Source organism: Apus apus, chromosome 2 (assembly GCF_020740795.1).
Source record: "Apus apus isolate bApuApu2 chromosome 2, bApuApu2.pri.cur, whole genome shotgun sequence".
NCBI classification, from domain to species: domain Eukaryota; kingdom Metazoa; phylum Chordata; class Aves; order Apodiformes; family Apodidae; genus Apus; species Apus apus.
Window position 1 is genome coordinate 70,024,420 of NC_067283.1, and position 19,296 is coordinate 70,043,715.

General features: G+C 42.9%; 1 protein-coding gene across 3 annotated transcripts in view; it reads left to right on the forward strand.

Moving 5' to 3' along the window:
- Window positions 1-19,296, forward strand: part of PXDC1 (PX domain containing 1) — a 92,179-nt gene that overhangs the window by 14,886 nt on the left and 57,997 nt on the right. Inside the window, exons 4-5 of one of the 3 annotated variants that reach the window (XM_051609339.1) lie at window positions 4,693-4,804; window positions 4,882-5,214. In XM_051609339.1, coding sequence (XP_051465299.1) covers window positions 4,693-4,804; window positions 4,882-4,909 — 140 coding nt within the window. In that variant the 3' untranslated portion in view covers window positions 4,910-5,214. Of the gene's footprint in view, window positions 1-4,692; window positions 4,805-4,881; window positions 5,215-10,608; window positions 12,247-19,296 lie in introns of those variants that run through there. The other 2 variants (XM_051609337.1, XM_051609338.1) reach the window with 2 other exon arrangements.

A 19,296-nucleotide genomic window follows, 5' to 3' on the forward strand; every position in this document is an offset into this window, starting at 1 on the left:
CTGTGAATAGAAGGAGGTCAATTACCCTGTGCTTCTCATGAAACAAGAACTATAGGTTATCCAATAATGCTGACAGACAACAGGCTTTAAACAAACAAAAGAAAGGTTGTAACAATGTTTTGTTTCCATATGGAGAACAGTTAAAGAGTAGAGCTCATTGTCATAAGATATGGTGCAACTGAAAGCATAAATGACTTCAAAAAGGAGTTAGAGAAGCAAGTGGAGAAAAAATACATTGAGACCTGTCACAAGGAAGCTGCTAAACTACAGATTGCTAGTGGGTAAAATGGAGAGCAATATTACTCTATCCTTGTCTATTCTTTCAGCCTTTGTCCTCTTCATCTGCTACTGACCATTGTTAAAATGTTTGGGGCCTTTTGATATGCCTGGTTTTGTATTTCTATACTGAGAAGTTGTGTGTCAGCCTAATGACAACTGCTGGGTTTGTGTTACTAGAAGAGTTTATTTCAGAAAGTGAAATAGAAGTGAAATACTACATAGTCTTTCAAGGTGCATAAAGCGTTTAGTGTGAACCTGGTATCAGTTTTCTTAGTGACTAGTGGCATATTGGCTAATGGCCCATCAGAGTGTCAGCACACTGAAGGTGTAAACAATGCAGAATATGGTTTACAGAACCATCTTAAGGATCAATCGTACACACAGGGTAGACTTTCTGTAATTGATCCTCAGCTCTGGTTCTAAGCAAACTAGTCCTCTGTTAAATAAATACTCACTTAATTAAATGGTAAATTGTCTGTGAGCCCACCAGGAACTCCTTAGAAGTGTACCTTGTAATTCAGAGCTTCAGCGAGAAGTGTAGTCATGCCAGGGTGGTTGCTGTCGGGAATACCTTGCTCTTTTTGCAAACAGGCAAATACCAAGAATAGGTGTATTTGTAATGGCATTGGTTTGAAACTGCAGTGTTGCTCTGGCTTGGGGCTTTTTGCTGTCTGGAAAGGTTGCATGTAATTTTTGTGAGGGTGTGTACCCCCTTAGGGCACACATACTCTTGTGTGTATGTGACTGAATATGTCACCTGGTGGGTACAACAGAGAGATGATGGTCCAGATGAATGTAAAGTCAGAGTGAGGGTGCCTGGCTGATGGACAGAGGCTGGCAGCAAAGGGAACCCTCCTGTCAGGCTCTATGTAGAGAGGCTATGGAAAGGAAACCATGTTAGCTGAATAATACAGTGTTTTGTTTTAATCCTAAATTAATTTTAGAGATGAGTCATACCTAGTTAATTGGAGGGAGATTATCCTACCTATGCAGCTATTCAAAAGCTATTCTTGTGGTAATTAGTTTTATCAGTTATGTGATTGCTGCAAAGAATCTAAGAGCATAGGTGGAAATTTGATGATAATTGGTATTTACCTTGGCGGAATGTTGCACACTGGAAACTGTTCCAGTGCCTGGCGGCGTTGCCAGTAGATGGCAGTAAATGTTAACTTCTGAACAGCTCGTACGGCAGTGAAATGCTGTAACTCTTAGGTCATGCCAGGGACAGTCAGTAGGAAAACACTAAGGCGTTCGTGTTAGTCATAGTGCAGCTTTTTACGTTGCTTGCAGACTTAGAAAAACGAGCAAAAATGTTTTGTATTCTTTGAAAAAAAACCCTGTCCCTCACATGGTCCAGTTCAGAGTGGCAGCTGATGGGGTAGAGAGGACAGGCCAACCTCTTACATGAAAGCTGAATTTGAATTTATGGTGCAAATCTTACTCTGCAGTACAGTGTTGGTTCAAAATGAGTCCTGAATGAAGTGTGATTCTGCTGGGGTTCAGTGTTTTTGCAACCCCCAAACTTACTCTGCTAAAGTCAGTAGCAGTAAAATACAGACTGAAAAGTCAAATATTACTTACTCAAGAAAAATATGGAATTAAGTTCTGCCTTTACCTTAATGTAGGAACATGTAAAGGTACTCTTAAAAAATTATCTCTCTTCATTCTCTTCTCTCCTCTCCTGCTCATTACTTGAGCTGTATGTATAGTTGAAATTGGTCTGTTTGAGGATTCCTTGTACCTATGTTTTGTGCCTACCATATTTTCTGTCAAAGAGTAATTTCCTTTCGTTTGTGCTGATAAGGCAAGGATGTAAGACAAAGTCCTTGTATGTTGAGGCAAATATGAGGCTGCACATGAGCCAGCAGTATGCCCAGTTGGCCAAGAAGGCCAAGGGCATCCTGGCTTGTATCAAAAATAGTGTGGCCAGCAGGACTAGGGAAGTGATTATACTCCTGTACTCGGCACTGGTGAGGCTGCATCTCAAATCCTGTGTTCAGTTCTGGGCCCCTCACTACAGGAAGGACATTGAGGTGCTGGAGTGACTACAGACAAGGGCAGCAAAGCTGGTGAAGGGTCTGGAGCAGAAGACTTAAGAGAAGCAGCTGAGGGAACTCGGGCTGTTTAGTCTGGAGAAAAGGAGGCTGAAGGGAGACCTCATTGCTCTCTACAACTACCTGAAAGGAGGGTGTAGTGAGGTGGGGGCTGGTTTCTTCTCCCATGTAACAAGCAACAGGACAAGAGGGAATGGCCTCAAGTCATGGCAGGGGAGGTTTAGATGGGATATTAGAAGATGTGAGAAGTTGGAAGGTATTTAAAAATACTATGTTGTGACTTATAACTTATTTAAAAATATTTTTTATACTATAGATAGAATAAACTCAGCAAATTACTAATTTATTCTGTGTTGCTCCAGCTCGGGGCAAGGTACTGCAGAAACTGTAGTCTCTATTTATACTTCATGTGATAATGAATATTGCACTGCAACAGTCTGCCCAGAGAAGTTGTGGGTGCCCCCCTCCCTGTAAGTGTTTAAGGCCAGGTTGGATGGGGCTTTGAGGAGACTGGTCTAGTGGAAGCTGCCCCTGTCCAGGCAGGGGGTTTGGAAATAGATGATCTTTAAGATTCCTTCCAAGCCAAAACATTCTACAATTATAGAAGAAATGTCTTCACTGAAAGGGTAATTAAACACTGGAATGGGCTGCCCAAGGAGGTGGTTGAATCACCATCCCTGAATGTGTTTAAAAGACATGTAGATGTGGTGCTTAGGAATATGGTTTAGCACTGGGCTCAGTAGAATGAGGTTATGGTTGGACTTGAAGATCTTAAAGGTCTTTTCCAACCAGAACGATTCTGTGATTCTGTGAAATCAGAAGTCATCCCACTTAAGGCAGTGCTGATTTAAATGGTGATACATGTTTCCCGATGGCCCTAGCTTCATCTAAGATGGTGTGACCAGAAAGAATCCTTGTGACTTGACTAGTCTGCCTTTCCATGTAGCATATATGTAGATTAACTTCTCAGTCACATCAAATACTATTATTTAATTATAAACTCTCCCTGTGGTAGGAAGTCAGTGGAATTTTAGCTATTCTGGATTGGAGGCTTATTACACAGTGAGAAACAAGTAAGTAGAGTTAAATGCAACATAGAAGATGGCATTGTTTTACATGCCTTAAGGATGGTGGATGAATTAACTTGGAAGGTCACTTTTTATTTCCTTCTTCCTGTCTTTTTTTTTTATTTGGCTTAACTGGCTTAAATCTGGGACTGTTTAGGAAAAATACAAATATGTTTTGGTAGTGGGAAGGCTGCAATAGATAGATGGGCTGCCATTCTGCTAAGGGTGACAAGAAATTTGCCACTGGCAATAACAAGACTGAAACTGGGCCTTGCTTCAAATGCTTCGTATAATGAATTGATTAGATTAATAAAATTGCTTAAGCGCTGGCAGTTGGCAGATGCAGGAAGCTAAGAAACCAGCTCTTCTGTCCTGCTTTCATGTACAGATTTTCAATGTCATACACACATCCTGGTTCATAACCATGTCAATTTACAGAATCACAGAACATTTGGAGTTGGAAGGGACCTTGAAGATCACTGAGTTCCAACTCCCCTGCATGGGCAGGGACACCTCCCACTAGAACAGGCTACTCAGAGCCCCACCCACCCTGGCCTTGAACACCTCCAGGGATGGAGCCCCCACACCACCTCTGGGCAGTCTGTTCCAGTGTTTCACCACCCTCACACTGAAGAATTTACATCTGATCTCTAACCTAAATCTCCCTTCTTTCAGTTTACAACCATTACCCCTTGTCCTCTCACTGCAAGCCCCTGTAAAAAGTCCTTCCCCGGCTTTCCTGTACCCCCTTCAGGTACTGAAAGGCCACTATGAGGTCTCCCCAGAGCCTTCTTTTTTACAGACTGAACAACCCCAACTCCCTCAGCCAGTCCTCATAAAGAGAGATGCTCCAGCCCTCCAGTCATTTTCGTGGCCCTTGTCTGGACATGTTCCAACAGGTCCACATCTTTCTTGTGCTTGTTGCACCAGAGCTGGACGCAGTGTTCTAGGTGAGGTCTCACCACGGCAGAGAAGAGAGGCAGAATCACCTCTCTCAATCTGCTGGCCACAATTCTTTTGATATAGCCCAGGATGGAGTTGGCCTTCTGGGCTGCAACTGCACACTGGTGGGTCATGTCCAGCTTTTGATCCGCTAGTACCCCCAGGTCCCTTTCCACAGGGCTGGTCTCAAGCGTGACCTCCCCCAGCCTGTATTCATATCTTGGGTTACCTCGGCCCAGGTGCAGGACCCTGCACTTGGCCTTGTTGAATTCCATACAATATGCAGTTGTTTTCTAGCTTTTTGGTGGGAGGCTGTATTTTAATCTTGTTTTTCTTTTTTCTCCCAACAGAAATCATGCGATCGAACGGATTTTGTTTAGCCAACACTGAAACAATAGTCATTGACCGCAGTATACCCAATGGGAAGGAGAAGCACCTGGATGTAGATTCAGCAGAACACTTGTAAGTGGGATTTGTGCATGAGTGATGGTGTAAAGTTTCAGATAAATTGTAGCTTTATTTCCTCTCCTCCTCCCCAGTCCCCCAATGATGTTGTCTTCTGTCTAGGAGCAGGACTGGTACTGCTGTTACTTAAAGATTACTGGGCCTAATTGCTCAGCTTCACAGATCTTTTGCTTAAAATCAGTAAAATGGCTGTGGGTGAGAATGATCAACCCCAAGGAACTCAGTCTTCTGTGTATGAAAGAGTTGTGGTTGTCACAGGGGTCCTGCCAGGTAAGAACAGAGGAGTATTTTCTTTCTCTCATGACTGTGATGAGAGCTGGCTTGAGCCCAAATCTAGAAACTCAAACATCTTTACAAACAGAATATCCTAAGAAGGATATGCTTTATTTGGGAAGGAGAGCATGATCCTTAGGGGGGGGAAATACACTCCTCACCTTAAGCAAAGGAAGCTGAGCTCTTGTTCAGGTGCTCCCACACGCTCATACTTGGTAAAGCATGTGTATTTCATTAGGGTGAGGGAAATTAGACTAGTCTTTCTCATAAATTCTTCCTCCTAAGGTGTGTAGGTACTCTGGGGCCAGAGACTTGTAAGCAGGAGGGCTTTTATGTAGGTCTTCTGTCAGTGTCTATATTGACATGTGGAAATCCGTTCCTACAGATTTCTGTCATGGTAGGTGATTGATATTTCGATGAGCTTCAGGAAATACAGTATTTAAATATTCTTAATGAGAAATGTTGACCTACTTTTTTATTAGAGCAGTCAAAATTCTGGAAACAGGGCACAAAAAGCCTTGTGGAGTCTCTATATTTGAAATCAGTGCTGTCTTGCTGCATATGAAATGTGGTCATCACCAGTATGCAGAAAGGTTTAGAGCTTGACAGCATTTTTAGGGGCTGGAGTTTAGCTCTGGCTCCACTGTAATCTCTTAAAGTTTTTCTATTAACTTATCACTTAGTGTTTTGAACCTTGGCCTTGCTAACTGCATTTAAGCTTATAAGCTTGCACTACTGAAGCTGAAGTGAGACATGAGGTAATTCTATATGGCCAATGTCTGGAAATTAAAGTTGTCATAGTGGATCAATTTTAGTACTGAGAATGACAAATAAAAGCAGCAGATTACCAAATAAAACCTTTTCCTGCCTTATTGTTAGTATTAAAAAAAAATAAATATAGTTTAAATTTTAAAAACATGCTGCAGCTCAAGGAAAACTTACTGGTCTGGGATCAGAAGCTGTCATCATCTAAATGTTATCCCATTTAAGTCAGAGAGTAAAAAGGCCAGAAAAATATTAATAGGACAAAAACTGTGTGGTAGGCATGGTTTCCTAGGAACTGTGATAGAAGAAATAAATCACGATAACAGCCTGGCTCTAACCATTTGTATTTTAACTTGCCTGAAGGAAGTTAAATCAGGAGTCAAGAAGTCAATACATTTCAAATTACTATTTTACTTGGTGCCCATCCTGTAACTGTATTTTATGGCCAAGAGGTAATGGGTAGGAGGTAATGGCACTTGTGTAGCATGACTGTTTCGCAAAAATTGAACTCTTTTTAAAAGCAGAAGTTTTCTATACTGTTGTTTTAAATGTAGGTTGGTAGCCCAAAAAGGAAGCTTTAAAATCTTTCAAAAGCCTATGTGGTTCATTTTTGGTCTCTGTAAAACAGAATTTATGGGATTGATGTTTTCTTTCTTGAAATCATTACTTCCTTGTGAACTTGTTTATCCTCAGGTGAGAACTTTTTATTTTCAGCAACATCAAAGTCTGTATGACTTGTAGGTTTTGGCTGCCACGCTACTTGAATCAGAGGTTTTGCAAAGCAGACCTGTGGGGTTTTTTGAGAGAAGCACTTGCAGCTTCAGCAGGTAGCAATCACTCCCTGAGGTCCTGCTGCACGGATTAGCTGTTGTAGCCTGTAGTGCTACCTACCCAGTGAACTATGAGCTGAAAAGTCTCCTACTCATTGCAAATGAAGCCATACCACTTTTAAAAGGTGGAGTTGCTTACTGTGTTTTTTCTGAAGGAGTTGCATTCTTCTTCCTTCATTTGCTCTCTACTTGCAGTTGGCACTACACCTCACCATTGCAAAATGTGGTGAACCCAGTGTGCTCAGCATCCACGTGGCATAAATATTCCTTCTATGTGAGCTTCTTTGAGTACTCTGCAGTCCTTTTGAAAGGTGGTAAAGAAATGCATTCAAACATCTGTTTTGCTTTTGTTACAGAGGTGCATTCCCTTGCCAGGACCTTTTGCACTTCTGTCTTCTGGGCCAGCAGCTGAGGCTGTGGCATTGCACATGCTGCCTTTTTGGCAAATTCACTCCAGTATTAGATGCCCATTTTCAGAATGGTGCTGCCATTGTCGCAATCAACTTGTTGGTCCATGGGTGGCCATGCAAAAGCAGCACAGAGACAGTGAAGTGAAATACAGAATGTTTCCAGGAAAACAAAATCCTAAAAGAAAAGAAAGTGCTTCCGCTGTGCTTTTTGGTCTTAGTGGGGAGGAGATCTGTTCAAGTACCGCTTGTGCATAAGGTGTGGAGAGGAGTTGGGCTGTTGTCTCATGCTGTGTTTACACTTGAGGTTGCTCCTGTGGGTTAATGAGCTTCTATGTACCTTGTTTCCCTCTTCTTCCTGGCAAATGTAAGCAGTCACTCTGATGCAGTAACAGAGGTTAAAATTATGAAGAAGCTGTCTTACAGTACAAGGAGTAGGCATTGGTGGAGGATGGTGTGTCTGTCAAGGTGCTTCTGGAAAAAATAGTGAGAGCATCAATTTGGGCATTTTTGTATCTGCATGTCCATAGTAGTTTGCAGAGTTTATTTTGGGAAAAATACCTGTTGGTAATAGCATAAAAGCATTTTGACTTTTGGATACCCTATACAGCTGCTAGCTGCAGTTAAGAGTCCTGGCTTATTTGGTTTGGTTTTCTACAAGGACTCCAGAGCAGTGCTTTGCAGACTTCTGTGCCCACACTTCCCTTTGGTGGCAAGGAAAGCTTTCTGTGTAACTACAGCATGTGAATGCCACTGCTTTGTACCTCATGTGCTGCTTGTAGTACCCTATCAGTGAGGATGAAGAAACACAACATCTGTGGGGCCTTCCAGCTGTAATAATCTAGTTCTGTACAAATGACAAGAGAAGGAAAGCAGAATCCAAATAGCTTTCTTGACTTCTGTTTGCTTCATTCTGTCTGCCCCACTGGTGTTTCATAATCTGTTGTTTCTGGATCACTAGCAGTCCATAAGACAGCACAACGTGATCTGTGGAGTGTTTGCAAGATACAAATTCATGTGTTCCCACACATGCAGACAAGCAAACAGCCTGGAGGGAGTAGAAGAATGAGGGTAATAAACATTCAAAGTTCAGTCTCATTTCAGTTTGGTTGTAAGTAAAGGACATAGCAACAGCACTGCTGGAGGAAAGCCATGAGTTTAAAACTTTGCTTTAAAAAACTTAAAACTCTGCTTTAAAAACATTACAGTCCTCATAGTTAAAAAGAGGTGAGAAGGACCAGTCAGGATTGTGGAAAAGAAACCGAGCTGTATCCATACACTGCAGTATGTATAGACTGTGCTATCCAATAAACCATGATGCTTCTAAAGAAAGAGTTTTGGGCAGAGATGGCAGTGGAAGAGTGTCTGTTTCTTTGGGTCCTCTGAAATACATGACTCTTAGGGCTCTCCATGGTGAGGTTGGAGGTATGTCTGCAGTTGCCTCACTTAGCTGAAGGATTTTAATTTGTTCATGTGTAGGTGAGATGCAATTTTAAACCAATTATTTTAAAGCTCCATATGTTTATCTGCTATTCAGAGAACGGAAGTATGACAGCCTAAAAAATGTTAGAGACACATTCTATAGTCAGAGTTAGGTTAGGATTTCTATTTCCATCCAGTACATTTTTTCAGTTTCTATTCCCTTCTTTTTCCCAGAATTAGAAATGAATGCAAGTTCTTTCAAACTTGATTTGAGAAAAAGAAAACTTGACAGTTCTTCAATTCCCTTGTTTGACCTGAGAAGAGATTTAATCCTTGGCCTGCAGTGATCACCTAGGCTATCTGGGAAGAAGTGAAATGTTTTCTTAGCACAGAAATTCAAGCCTCCTTGGAACAAGAACGTGTATAAGTGAGGGAAGTGTGGGTTTTAACAAGTTGATGACTTCTTGTTGAAAGTAGTTGTGAGATAGTGGGTGATCCTTGAAAAGTTCAGGTTATAACACAGGAGTTAGGAAGTGGCAAGGAAAGTACCAAAACAAGTTAAACTAAATTTGGGAATCTTTTTATATTCTGATGTTCTCTGCTTGTCAAAACCTAAATCTTGTGACATAGGGAGGTCAGTGAGGAACTGGAGGAAGGACACGATTTGTTTCCTATTTGTGTCAGACATTTGGCCTCATAGAAAAGCCAAACTCAGAGAAGGTACCTGTGAAGTGAAAGGGTGAGAGACCAAATTCAGATGGGCAACAAAGGCAGTTTCCTTTCCATTCTTGTGTGGGAACTGAGGCATTTTTTGTTGCTGCCACATGCTGTGAGAACAAAATGGAAGGATGTGGACCTCAGCCGCATGATTCACTCTTCCGTCCTTCTGTCCTTCCGTCCTTCTGTCCTTCCGTCCTTCCTCACTAGTAGCTTTGAGAGTCAGGGAGGACAAGATGATTCACTTGCATGCACCATGCTTCTCATTGGCCTGTTGTTTATTCATGTGCACATGGGTGTGGGGCAGAGGAGGTATGGGTGGGATCAGCTCTGACTACTTTCTGTGAAGATTTTCTCATACCACAGTGAAAGCTCTTCTAGACTCGTAAAAATCTTGTTGTAGAGGTATCCAGAATTGCCTATCAAGAAAGGCTATGTCCCAGGAAATCATTCATTCTTACTAGGAGGGGAGCCCTGGGGCATGAAAACAAATTAATGTTTTTTATCTGGCTCATCTTAAATGCAGTGTGGTAACCAGGTGTCATGAGATATGAAGTTCAGGTATTATAAAGACAAGTGCTGTGAAGAGCCAGTGTCATACTAGAGAGGAGTCGTAAAATTCCCTTTTACTGAAGGCTGCTATCTGAAGAGATGAGAACTTGCTCTCCTAGCATGCTGCACAGCTGGATTGTAGCACAGTTCTAAAAGGAAATAGCCATCCTGTTCTACTGAAAGCAAGCTCTTCTGTCCATTCGTTTCCATAGGTTATAGAAAAAACAGCTTTGTGGCTTATTTGAGGACATGGAAAGCAATGGCTTCCTTTTACTTCTTAACTCTCTTTAGGAAATGTGGAGTCTTGGTCTGAGAAAGGAGAGTAGGTGCCATGGTGCCATTGCTTGTGTCTCCAGTAAATTATGCTAGCATAATGATACATAGGCTGATGTCAGAAAAACTATAGCTTCATGATTCCATTACAACTTCTAGTATGAATTCAAATTTCAGGCTGCCAAGAGAGTGAGATACTGAAGCATTGGAAAAAGAGTTGGGACTCTAGTAGATCTTTGTCTTTCAAACTGAGTTTCACAAAGCTGAAGCTGCAAGCCAGCACTAGAAATACTACTACTGCAACACTGCTCTGGTGTGAAGCAAGTTCACATTTAGTCAGAAATTTAACTTGCAGTACCAGCAGAAGCATTCCTGCCTGCAGCCCTTTTTCTGGGTAGTGGCCTCACAAATATCTTTTCTCAAAATTTCCAGGGATCAGTCTTCAGATATCCTAGCCTTCTCCTCCCTCAGTACTTCAAATTCCTTTGACTTTGATTTTCTAAATGAACATTAATGACTTAATGCCTTTTGGTGCTTTATTTATTGATTTATTTCTCCTTAGGTTTGAAAGTGTAAGTGACTTTACCTCAGAGCTAGAAGACAGTGATGATCCAACAGCTTATGTCACCAATCTGACATACTACCACCTGGTCCCATTTGAGACTGATATTCTGGACTGAGGCTGCTCAGTGACACAGTCAGCCAGCATCCAGCCAACCTCTTCGTCCATGGGCTCTGCTGTCTTCAGCGTTGCGTCTCCGTGAATAAATCCGTGCAGCCAAGACCAACCACAGAGAAGTTGCGGCATGTATGCCACAAAGCTGCTTTTGTAGTCTGGCCCTCTGTTGTGCGTTATGGAGACATCTTGTAAGGAGGTGACTGTTTCACTGTTGACAGACAACAAGCTCATTTTCCATGAAGGCAAGGCAGCAGAGGCCCCTTGGGGCTCAAGGAAATCTCTGCTATGTCTGTGGGCGCAGCCGTGGGAAAGGCTGTCACCCATGCTCCTTGGCTTGCAGCGCGAGTTGAGGCTTCCTCTTTCAGGATACCGCCAGAAACTTCCCCAGATGGCGTGACCACACTTTTTATGCTGTGTAAGCAAGAAGGCAAGCAAACCAGCTGGATTCTGTCAGTTCCCTCTGCGGTTGCTTAGTATGAGGTCTTGTGGGTCACTTTTTGCTCAGCTACCAGATGACTGGTGCCTTACACGAGATGTCAGAAATACCATTGAGTGCCTCCAGGAAACAGAACACATGAGCTGACCACTTTGCTTCTTTTAACCATGAGTTTTTATATAACTGCTGAAGAGGCAATTACTCTTTCCTGGAATAGTAAAGCAGACAACAGCTGGCATTGCAGTGGACTGGGCATGATGTTTGGGTACCTGTAGATTTCAGAGAGCTGGAAAGCTGATGGGAAAGCTGAGCAGCTAAGAACAACCAGGGCTATGGCAGGCACTCGGATATGTTTTTTTTTTTATGTGGACCAGCAAATGTGAATGGTGCTTACAGTTGTTTACATCAGAGAGATATTTCCCTATGCATAATCCTCCCCAGAGGATGAGGAGGAAGACAATGAGATTTTGTTGTGTTTGGACTGGAAAAGAATGATAAGCTACAGTGTGTATACAATGCTAGGAAAAACACTCTCCACTGCCAGCCTGGCTCAAGGAGTCTGTCTAGCTTTTTGAGATCTGCCTGCGGGGCCAGGTGCAGGCTTCGTTGTCATGTAATGCCATGGATTTTGGTGGAGGTAGGACAGTGTGAGCATGAGTGCAGTTGGGCCCTGCAGCCTCTTGACTACTGAGTGGTGCAATGATAAAATCTCCTTGGGGTCTCTCACTCTTGTGGAGCGCTTCAAAATCCCGGCTCTCACTGTGGGTGCTCAACACTCGCCAATGTGGCCTGTCATTGAGCTCTTTGCTGCCTGTTTGCAAACATGAATTTGAAGGGATGTAAGTGAGAAGGAATGCATTTTGGACTTGTTTCTTGGTAAAGGGGCTTGCTTGGTCCTGACAAAGTTGATACAGCTCCCTTCTGCAGACTTTTCATTTCTATCTATAGACTAACAGTCAAACAAAATTTGCTAATGTAAATAATAAATTATTGAGAATCCTAATTCTTTTACACAGTATGTTTTTGGAATATATTTTAATGAAATAAAATACAACTCACATTCAGTACACTTCTGCAACTTAAAACAGCTCCTTCCTTTTTTCTTCTTCTTCTTTTTTTATTTATTTTCATTTTCCGTTTGAGGATGCTTTCCCAGCTTTGCCAAATCCTCTTTCTAGTAGTTTCGGAAACATGCTGAGTTTTGGGAATTCTTTCTGTGCTCCATGCATTACCCATACTGTAGATAAAATGCATACCCGTGGGAAACCTCTCCACCTCACTGTTGATCTGGTGTCTAGGTGTATGTGGTTTAGTGCCACTAAACTTAGTGGAGAAATTCTGCATTTTCAAGACTGTAAGTAAAATAGAATCGGGCAGTTATTCTTTTTAAAGATAAAGCAGATTCTTAAATATTAAATTTCTGGAATAGAAAGGGTTACATTCTCACCTGTGCAAAGGCTTTCTGAGCAGGCTCTTTAATTAGAACTGGTAAGGTTTGTTTATTTACTTGTTTTACTTGTATTAGTTTTAACTTTTCTGTCAGTGCTTTCACTTAATCACAATGGAGTAGAAATAACATCTAATAAACACGTGCATTAGATTGGGAACTGGAATATTCTATTTAAATTCCTGGCTTGCTGTCAGCCTGCCATGTTGCTTTGGGTAATTCTACTTCATCTCCCTGTCCCTGATTTTTCCTTGGGTAATAATATTTTGAAAATCAGCAAGTGTCATTGGATTTTGATGCCATATTGTCCCCTGATTAATTTGAATTTTCCTATGAATTTTAACCTCATGGTAACTACCTGTCTTTTTTAAAGCACGTTAAAATACGTGTATTAAAACATAAATAGAAAAGCATTGCTAATTTTTAAAATGTACAACCACATTCCTCATATCAAAACCAACTAAGTTGCATGCACAGTAAAGTCCTCAGGGAAGGAAGAGTCCAATGCAAAGGAACTAATCAACAATCAGAAGTTGCACTCATTTCACTTGGATTTTTCAAAAGCCTTTTTGATTAAGTATTTCCCAGATATGGTGTGATTTATTTTTCTTACTGAACAAAGGAATGCAAATGACCATGTGTATTACTCTGTTCATAGAGTCAATTTAAAAACCATTCTGTGGTTAAATCACTTCAACTTTCTCAGGATTGTGTGTCTACAACTGAGAGAGGTTCAGAGTATGAATTATGCATATGGTTGGTTCACATGTGCAGACACCTTACTGTTGATCAAAAATAAATCTTAGTTTGAACACATGATAGAAAAGGAACAAAGAGAACATTTTTTTTTTCTTTTCCTTTTCAACCAGCTATAATTACAGACTAGGAACATCATGGAAGAAGATTGTCTAAACTCATTGTCCAGATACTACTCTATGAAATGCTGGCTTTTTTACATAGCAGAATGCTTCCAACTGTGCTTCAGTTCCCATTCTGTTTGGTAGTATGTTGTGGCAATGTTATAAAGAGAGCATTGCTTACAACAGCACGTGGATTCTTAGAGTAATTCTGAACACTTCAGGTGTGGAAGGGATGTTGGATCCAGAGGATAGGCCTGTAGTGTAGCAGTTTAAACATAGGTAGTTGTGGAAAATCTGTAGTCAGAAGAGAATGTTTTGCTATCAAGGCAGAATAAGGCTTTAGTATAAAGGTTATGGTTAAAAATGTGGTTGGTTAAGCTAGTGCTGAAGAGTAAAGATATTCCTCAATCAATAAAATGTGATAAAGGGCAAACAGGTATGAGGTAAACGTGACTACAAATGAATATGAGTTGTGAATAGTGTACTAAGATGTAACCCTGTTACTTATTAGAGATAAAATAGCCCTAAGCTTATGTGCTAATTTTGAGAGAGTGGACCTGGCTCTCTTAGAGAATTTTCTGGGGAGCAGAGAGCCCGTCTGAGCAATTCTCACTCTGCTGAGAAAAGGAAAGCTCCAGCTGAAATCTTTACTCTGACGATGTCCTGATACTGTCACTCTTCTGCTCAGGGCCAGTGGTTCTCCAGCTCATGTTTTATAATACTCTGAATTACTCTGTGAGGCTGGACTGGCACATAGTTCATCCACAGTGCCAAAGGGCAGAAGGCCACTGCAGAGCAGATACGGACCTTCTGCTGTGTCCTGCCAGGGCCTGAGCCACTCTTTGGCTTTCCTGTAATGTCAACAGTTAGAGGAGACCTGGGCCTGTTGTACATGCCTCATCTGAAGCATCAAGTGCTTAGAAGCAAATCAAAGATGGCAAAGTAGAAGCCCACGTGCTCAGTCTGTGGGTCAAATGTGTTTCTTCACTTTGACTGACTTTCAAAACAGTCTTGCAAACATCTGTTGTGGGGTAGGAGGATTTTTTTCCTTCCACAGAGCCCTTCTGGGGAATTTTTAAGCTAGAGGATTCATGTTACAACAGAGCTCCTCAAAGAAGAAAGAAAACTATTTTTTAAACAAAGTCAATACCTAAAAACCTATTTTAGCTAACTTCCCCTTGTTTGACCTTGGGGACCTTGGTGACTGCAAAAAGACATTCCTATCTTCTGGCAGCTGCTTCTTTGTTGGGGGGATACAAAACAAAAATAAAAATGGTCTGGAGAAACAGGGATTCATCCTGAAATCTCTCTCCTACGGGCATTGCCTAAATATTTGTCCAGGGTTTGTTGTCAGGGGGCTGCTGGCACTACTTTCTGGATCCCATCTGTGAGAAAGAGCATGTGTCCATGGATCTAATGGCTGCCTGATGCACTACAGCCCTGGATTGCTCCTTCCTGGGGTGGAGAGGGGCACAAACCAGTGCCCAGGCAGGGCCAGAGGGTCCTAGAGCACAGCCAGGCTCTCCCTTCCCCTGTTTCATGGTCACTGGTGGGGAAGTGGTCATTTCCATCGGCTGGTGCTGCCAAAAAGGAGTAAGAAGGTGGGTTTGTACACGACTTGTAGCTGTGGTGGTGGGTGGTTAGTGCACATCTGTCTGTATGGGGATGCTCTGCCCATTTATATGGTTGTATATGAATAATGTACTTGATGTATTGAGGGCATCAACACACTGGCAAAAGCTAGCAGCAAAGCACAGTCCCTGCATTGCTGCACAGCCACTTGGCACCTTGACTGGAAAGAAATGTCTCAACAAGCAGGTTAAGTGTGCAAGGCTTCCCCTCCTGGGCCTGCCGAGGCCACGTTGTCAGCCACAGCAGCCTCGTGCCCAGCCTTTGCCAGTGCCCTGGAGTCCTGGCTGCAGGGAAGAGCGTGTGGGTCTGAAGTACCGCCGGGCTTGGCTGGGGTGCTGTGAGGACTGGCGGTGGTGGGGGATCCCTGTGGGGCTGGCAGGGCAGGGGCTGGCCAGAAGCAGGGAACTGGGGCAGTCGCTGGCACCGGGCACATCTCTGGGGACAAGGATGGGTCAAGGACAGAAGGACAGGCTGGGACACGGGGCTGCTGTGGGGAGCTGGAGGCTGGTGGCCAAAGCCTGGTGGCCCCAGGGGGCTGACATGGGGTCCTGGGCCACAGGCAGGTGAGGGGGAGCCCTGGGACAGGCAGGGACAGCCAGGCCTGTGGGGGACCTTGGGACCCACATACTGGGTGCTCAGTACTTTTGCCCTGCGTGTTTTGAAAGTACACTTGTTGTTTGCATTGCAGCAAACAGTTAACCAGGTACCCTGGGGGACATATTTCATGGGGATGTGAAATACAGTGCATCGTTTGGTTATTGCTGCATTACTGTATAGAAAAAACCCCGACCCGGTTTTTATCATTTAAGAAAAATGTAGCTGAAATACAATTCCAGCTCTTGGATTCCTAAACAAGATCTCTTCCCTGTGAACCCATCGTAGCTGGTAAAATCCCCTGTGCCCAAGTTTGCAGAACCCTGTGAAAAATATCTCAGGGGATGCAATGTTTTGCCAGCCATCTCGGAGGTGAGCTGAAGAAATGTAACAACAGACGTGTAATTTTCAGCATTATTCATTAGTTACCATCTGAAGATTCTGTCACAAATGAGTGGCACAAGGTTTTTATCCTCTCTACAATGCAAAGCCAATTCCTAGGTAAAACATGTTGTTAAAAAGCCGGTCTTCGTGTTCTCTGCAACTTTGGCTTCTCCCTTTGGCACACTGCCTGGGGATAGTGTGTACCAGTCCTAGCTATTAGCTCCATAAGCAGAGCAGAGTTGAAATGTGCTGGTGTCTTGTGAAGCAGCAGGAGGTGTGTGCCACTCGGGAGCAATAGCGATGATAAAATAATTTGGATTTTATTTTCCAGGTAATGAAATATGCTGGCATTATAATGTTGCCAAATCTTAAAAGAGTAAGGGAAGAAAAAGGGTACCATACTCTGTGGTCTTGTCTACCAGTCTTTTTGTTATTTTTTTATTATAGCAAATATTTTTTATAAAGCTCAGCCTTGGATTGCAAGGCAGTTCGTTATAGCAGCAATAATCTGTAGCTCAGCATCCATCTCTAAAAAAAACATAAAAATCAACATTTTCTATAATGTCCATTCCTGTTCCAGTCAGCTGTCTCTAAACTCCCTTCACACAAATTATTTAGGCTATTTTACTGACCAGCTTTTGTCAATGTAATTGCTTTCTTATGGAAATATTCCTAGCCTGAAGTGCAGTTCCCATTTTATAGCACACAGAGGATTCTCATTTTCAGTGTTGTCAGGTAATTTCTTCTTGCTCTAAAACAATTCTCATTATAATCAACATCATTAGTAATACATACACTGGGGGATTTAGGTAAGGGAAATACAGCAAGGGAATATTATACATAATATATCTAGATTTGGCCTCTTCAGGGACCTTTTTTGGTAGAGTACCATGAGATAAAATCCTTGAGAAGGGAGAAGGGGCCTAAGAAAGCTGGTTAATATTCAAGGATCACCTCCTCCAAGCTCAGGAGTGATGCATTCCAACAAAGAGGAAGTCAGGCAAAAATGCCAGGAGGCCTGCATGGATGAACAAGAAGCTCCTGGACAAACTCAAGCACGAAAGGAAGCCTACAGAGGACAGAAGCAAGGACAGGCAGCCTGGGAGGAATACAGAGAAATTGTCTGAGCATCCAGGGATCAGGTTAGGAAAGCAAAGGCCCTGATAGAATTAAATCTGACCAGAGACATAAAGGGTAACAAGAAAAGCTTCTACAGGTATGTCAGTGTTAAAAGGAAGACTTGGAAAAATGTGGGGCCTCTCTGGAAGGAAATAGGAGACCTGGTTATCTGGGATATGGAGAAGGCTGAAGTACTCAAGGACTTTTTTGTCTCAGTCTTCATCCACAAGTGCTCAGTCCACACTGCCCAAGTCACAGAAGGCAAAGGCAGGGACTGGGAGAATGAAGAGCCACCCACTGTAGGAGAAGATAATGTCTGAGACCACTTAGAGAACCTGAAGGTGCACCAGTCCAGGGGACCTGATGAAATGCGTCCACAGGTCCTGAGGGAACTGGTGGATGAAGTTGCTAAGCCACTATCTGCAATACTTGAGAACTTGTGGCAGTCTGGTGAAGTTCCCACTGACTGGAAAAGGGGAAACATAACCCCCATTTTTAGAAAGGGAAAAAAAAGGAAGATCCGGCGGACTACAGCTCAGTCAGTCTCATCTCTGTGCCCGGCAACATCATGTCTCTAAATTGGAAAGACATGGACTTAATAGATGGACTTAGTAGGTAAGGAATTGTCTGGGTGGTTGCACTCAAAGAGTTGCAGCTCCATGTCCAAGTGGAGATCAGTGATGAATGACATTCCTCAGGGGCTGGCATTGGGACTGGTGCTGTTTAATATCTTTGTCAGAGACATGGACAGTAGTACTGAGTGCATCCTCAGCAGGTTTGCTGATGACACCAAGCTCTGTGGTGTGGTCAACATGCTGGAGCAAAGGGATGCCATCCAGAGGGACCTTGTCAGGTTTTGAAAGGTGGGCCTGTGCTAACCTCACGAAATTCAACAAGGCCAAGTGCAAGGTCCTGCATTTGAGTGGGGGCAATCCCAAGCACAGTTACAGGGTGGGTGGAGAATGGATTGAGAACAGCCCTGAGGGGAATGACTTGGGAGTGTTAACTGGTGAAACTCAGCATGAGCTGGCAATGTGCACTTGCAGTCCATAAAGCCAACTGTGCCCTGGGCTGCATCAAAAGAAGTGTGGACAGCAGGGCCAAGGAGGTGATTCTGCCCCTCTGCTCTCATGAGACCCCACCTGGAGTGCTGTGAAAACTCTGAACTTTGGGTAAGTTAGATTTGTAGTTGCATTGTAGTTGAGTTTGGAAACTATGTGCACGTAGTCACCACCTCTTATTTAGCTGTGTCACTTTGTACCGGGCAGGCTGGAGATAGAAATAATTACATGTTCCAGAAGCCAACTTTGTTATGTAAAATTTAAAAAAAACCAAACAACCAAACACCAGCAAAACAACCATTGTCCATTATTTTCCCTTGTAGCTATTAAAATTAAGTTGAACAGAATCCATGACTTCTAAGTTAACATATGCTCTTTTCAAAACAGAAATATCCTGAATTTTGCCAAGTTTCTTTTTGTTTCATGGGAGCTGGCTGCAGTGGCTGAGCACAGTGATACCACATGCTGCATTCAGCTGCCTTGTAGTGACCTTCAGATGGAAAAGCAAGAAGTGGGTGTATGTGGAAGAAGGAGCAGGAGGCGCAGGGATGGCTTGGAAGGAGAGGAATGGAGAAATAAGGGAAGGGTTGTAGTGCAGAGGAGATCCCCAGGGATAGTTTCAGTCCTGAAGCTGCAATAAATCATCTTTGTAGTGGGGGTGGGTTTGTGTGCTCTTCTTCCTGCAGTGGGTGGGCATTGAATCACATTGTTCCTCACCCGTTACCCTGCAAGGGATGGTAGGAGCCCTGGCTGGTTTTGTTGAAAGGAGGTGACGTCTGTGTCTGATCAGAACCCCTTGTGCAAAATGAGTCTGCTGAGCTTCTTGGAAACAGACATTCTGCACTGGCAAAGTTTATTGTGATTGTCTCTTTAAAGCTCCACACGGCTAATATAGAGGGCTTAGCAATTCAACTTCTGTTTCAATTAGTCCCCCAAGCATCTTTCAGTGCATGCATCATTTTCATCGTTTAGGCCAAAAAATGCACACAGCTGCAGGCATGTGGGCACTAACAGGCTTTGATTGCCCTGACCACCCTC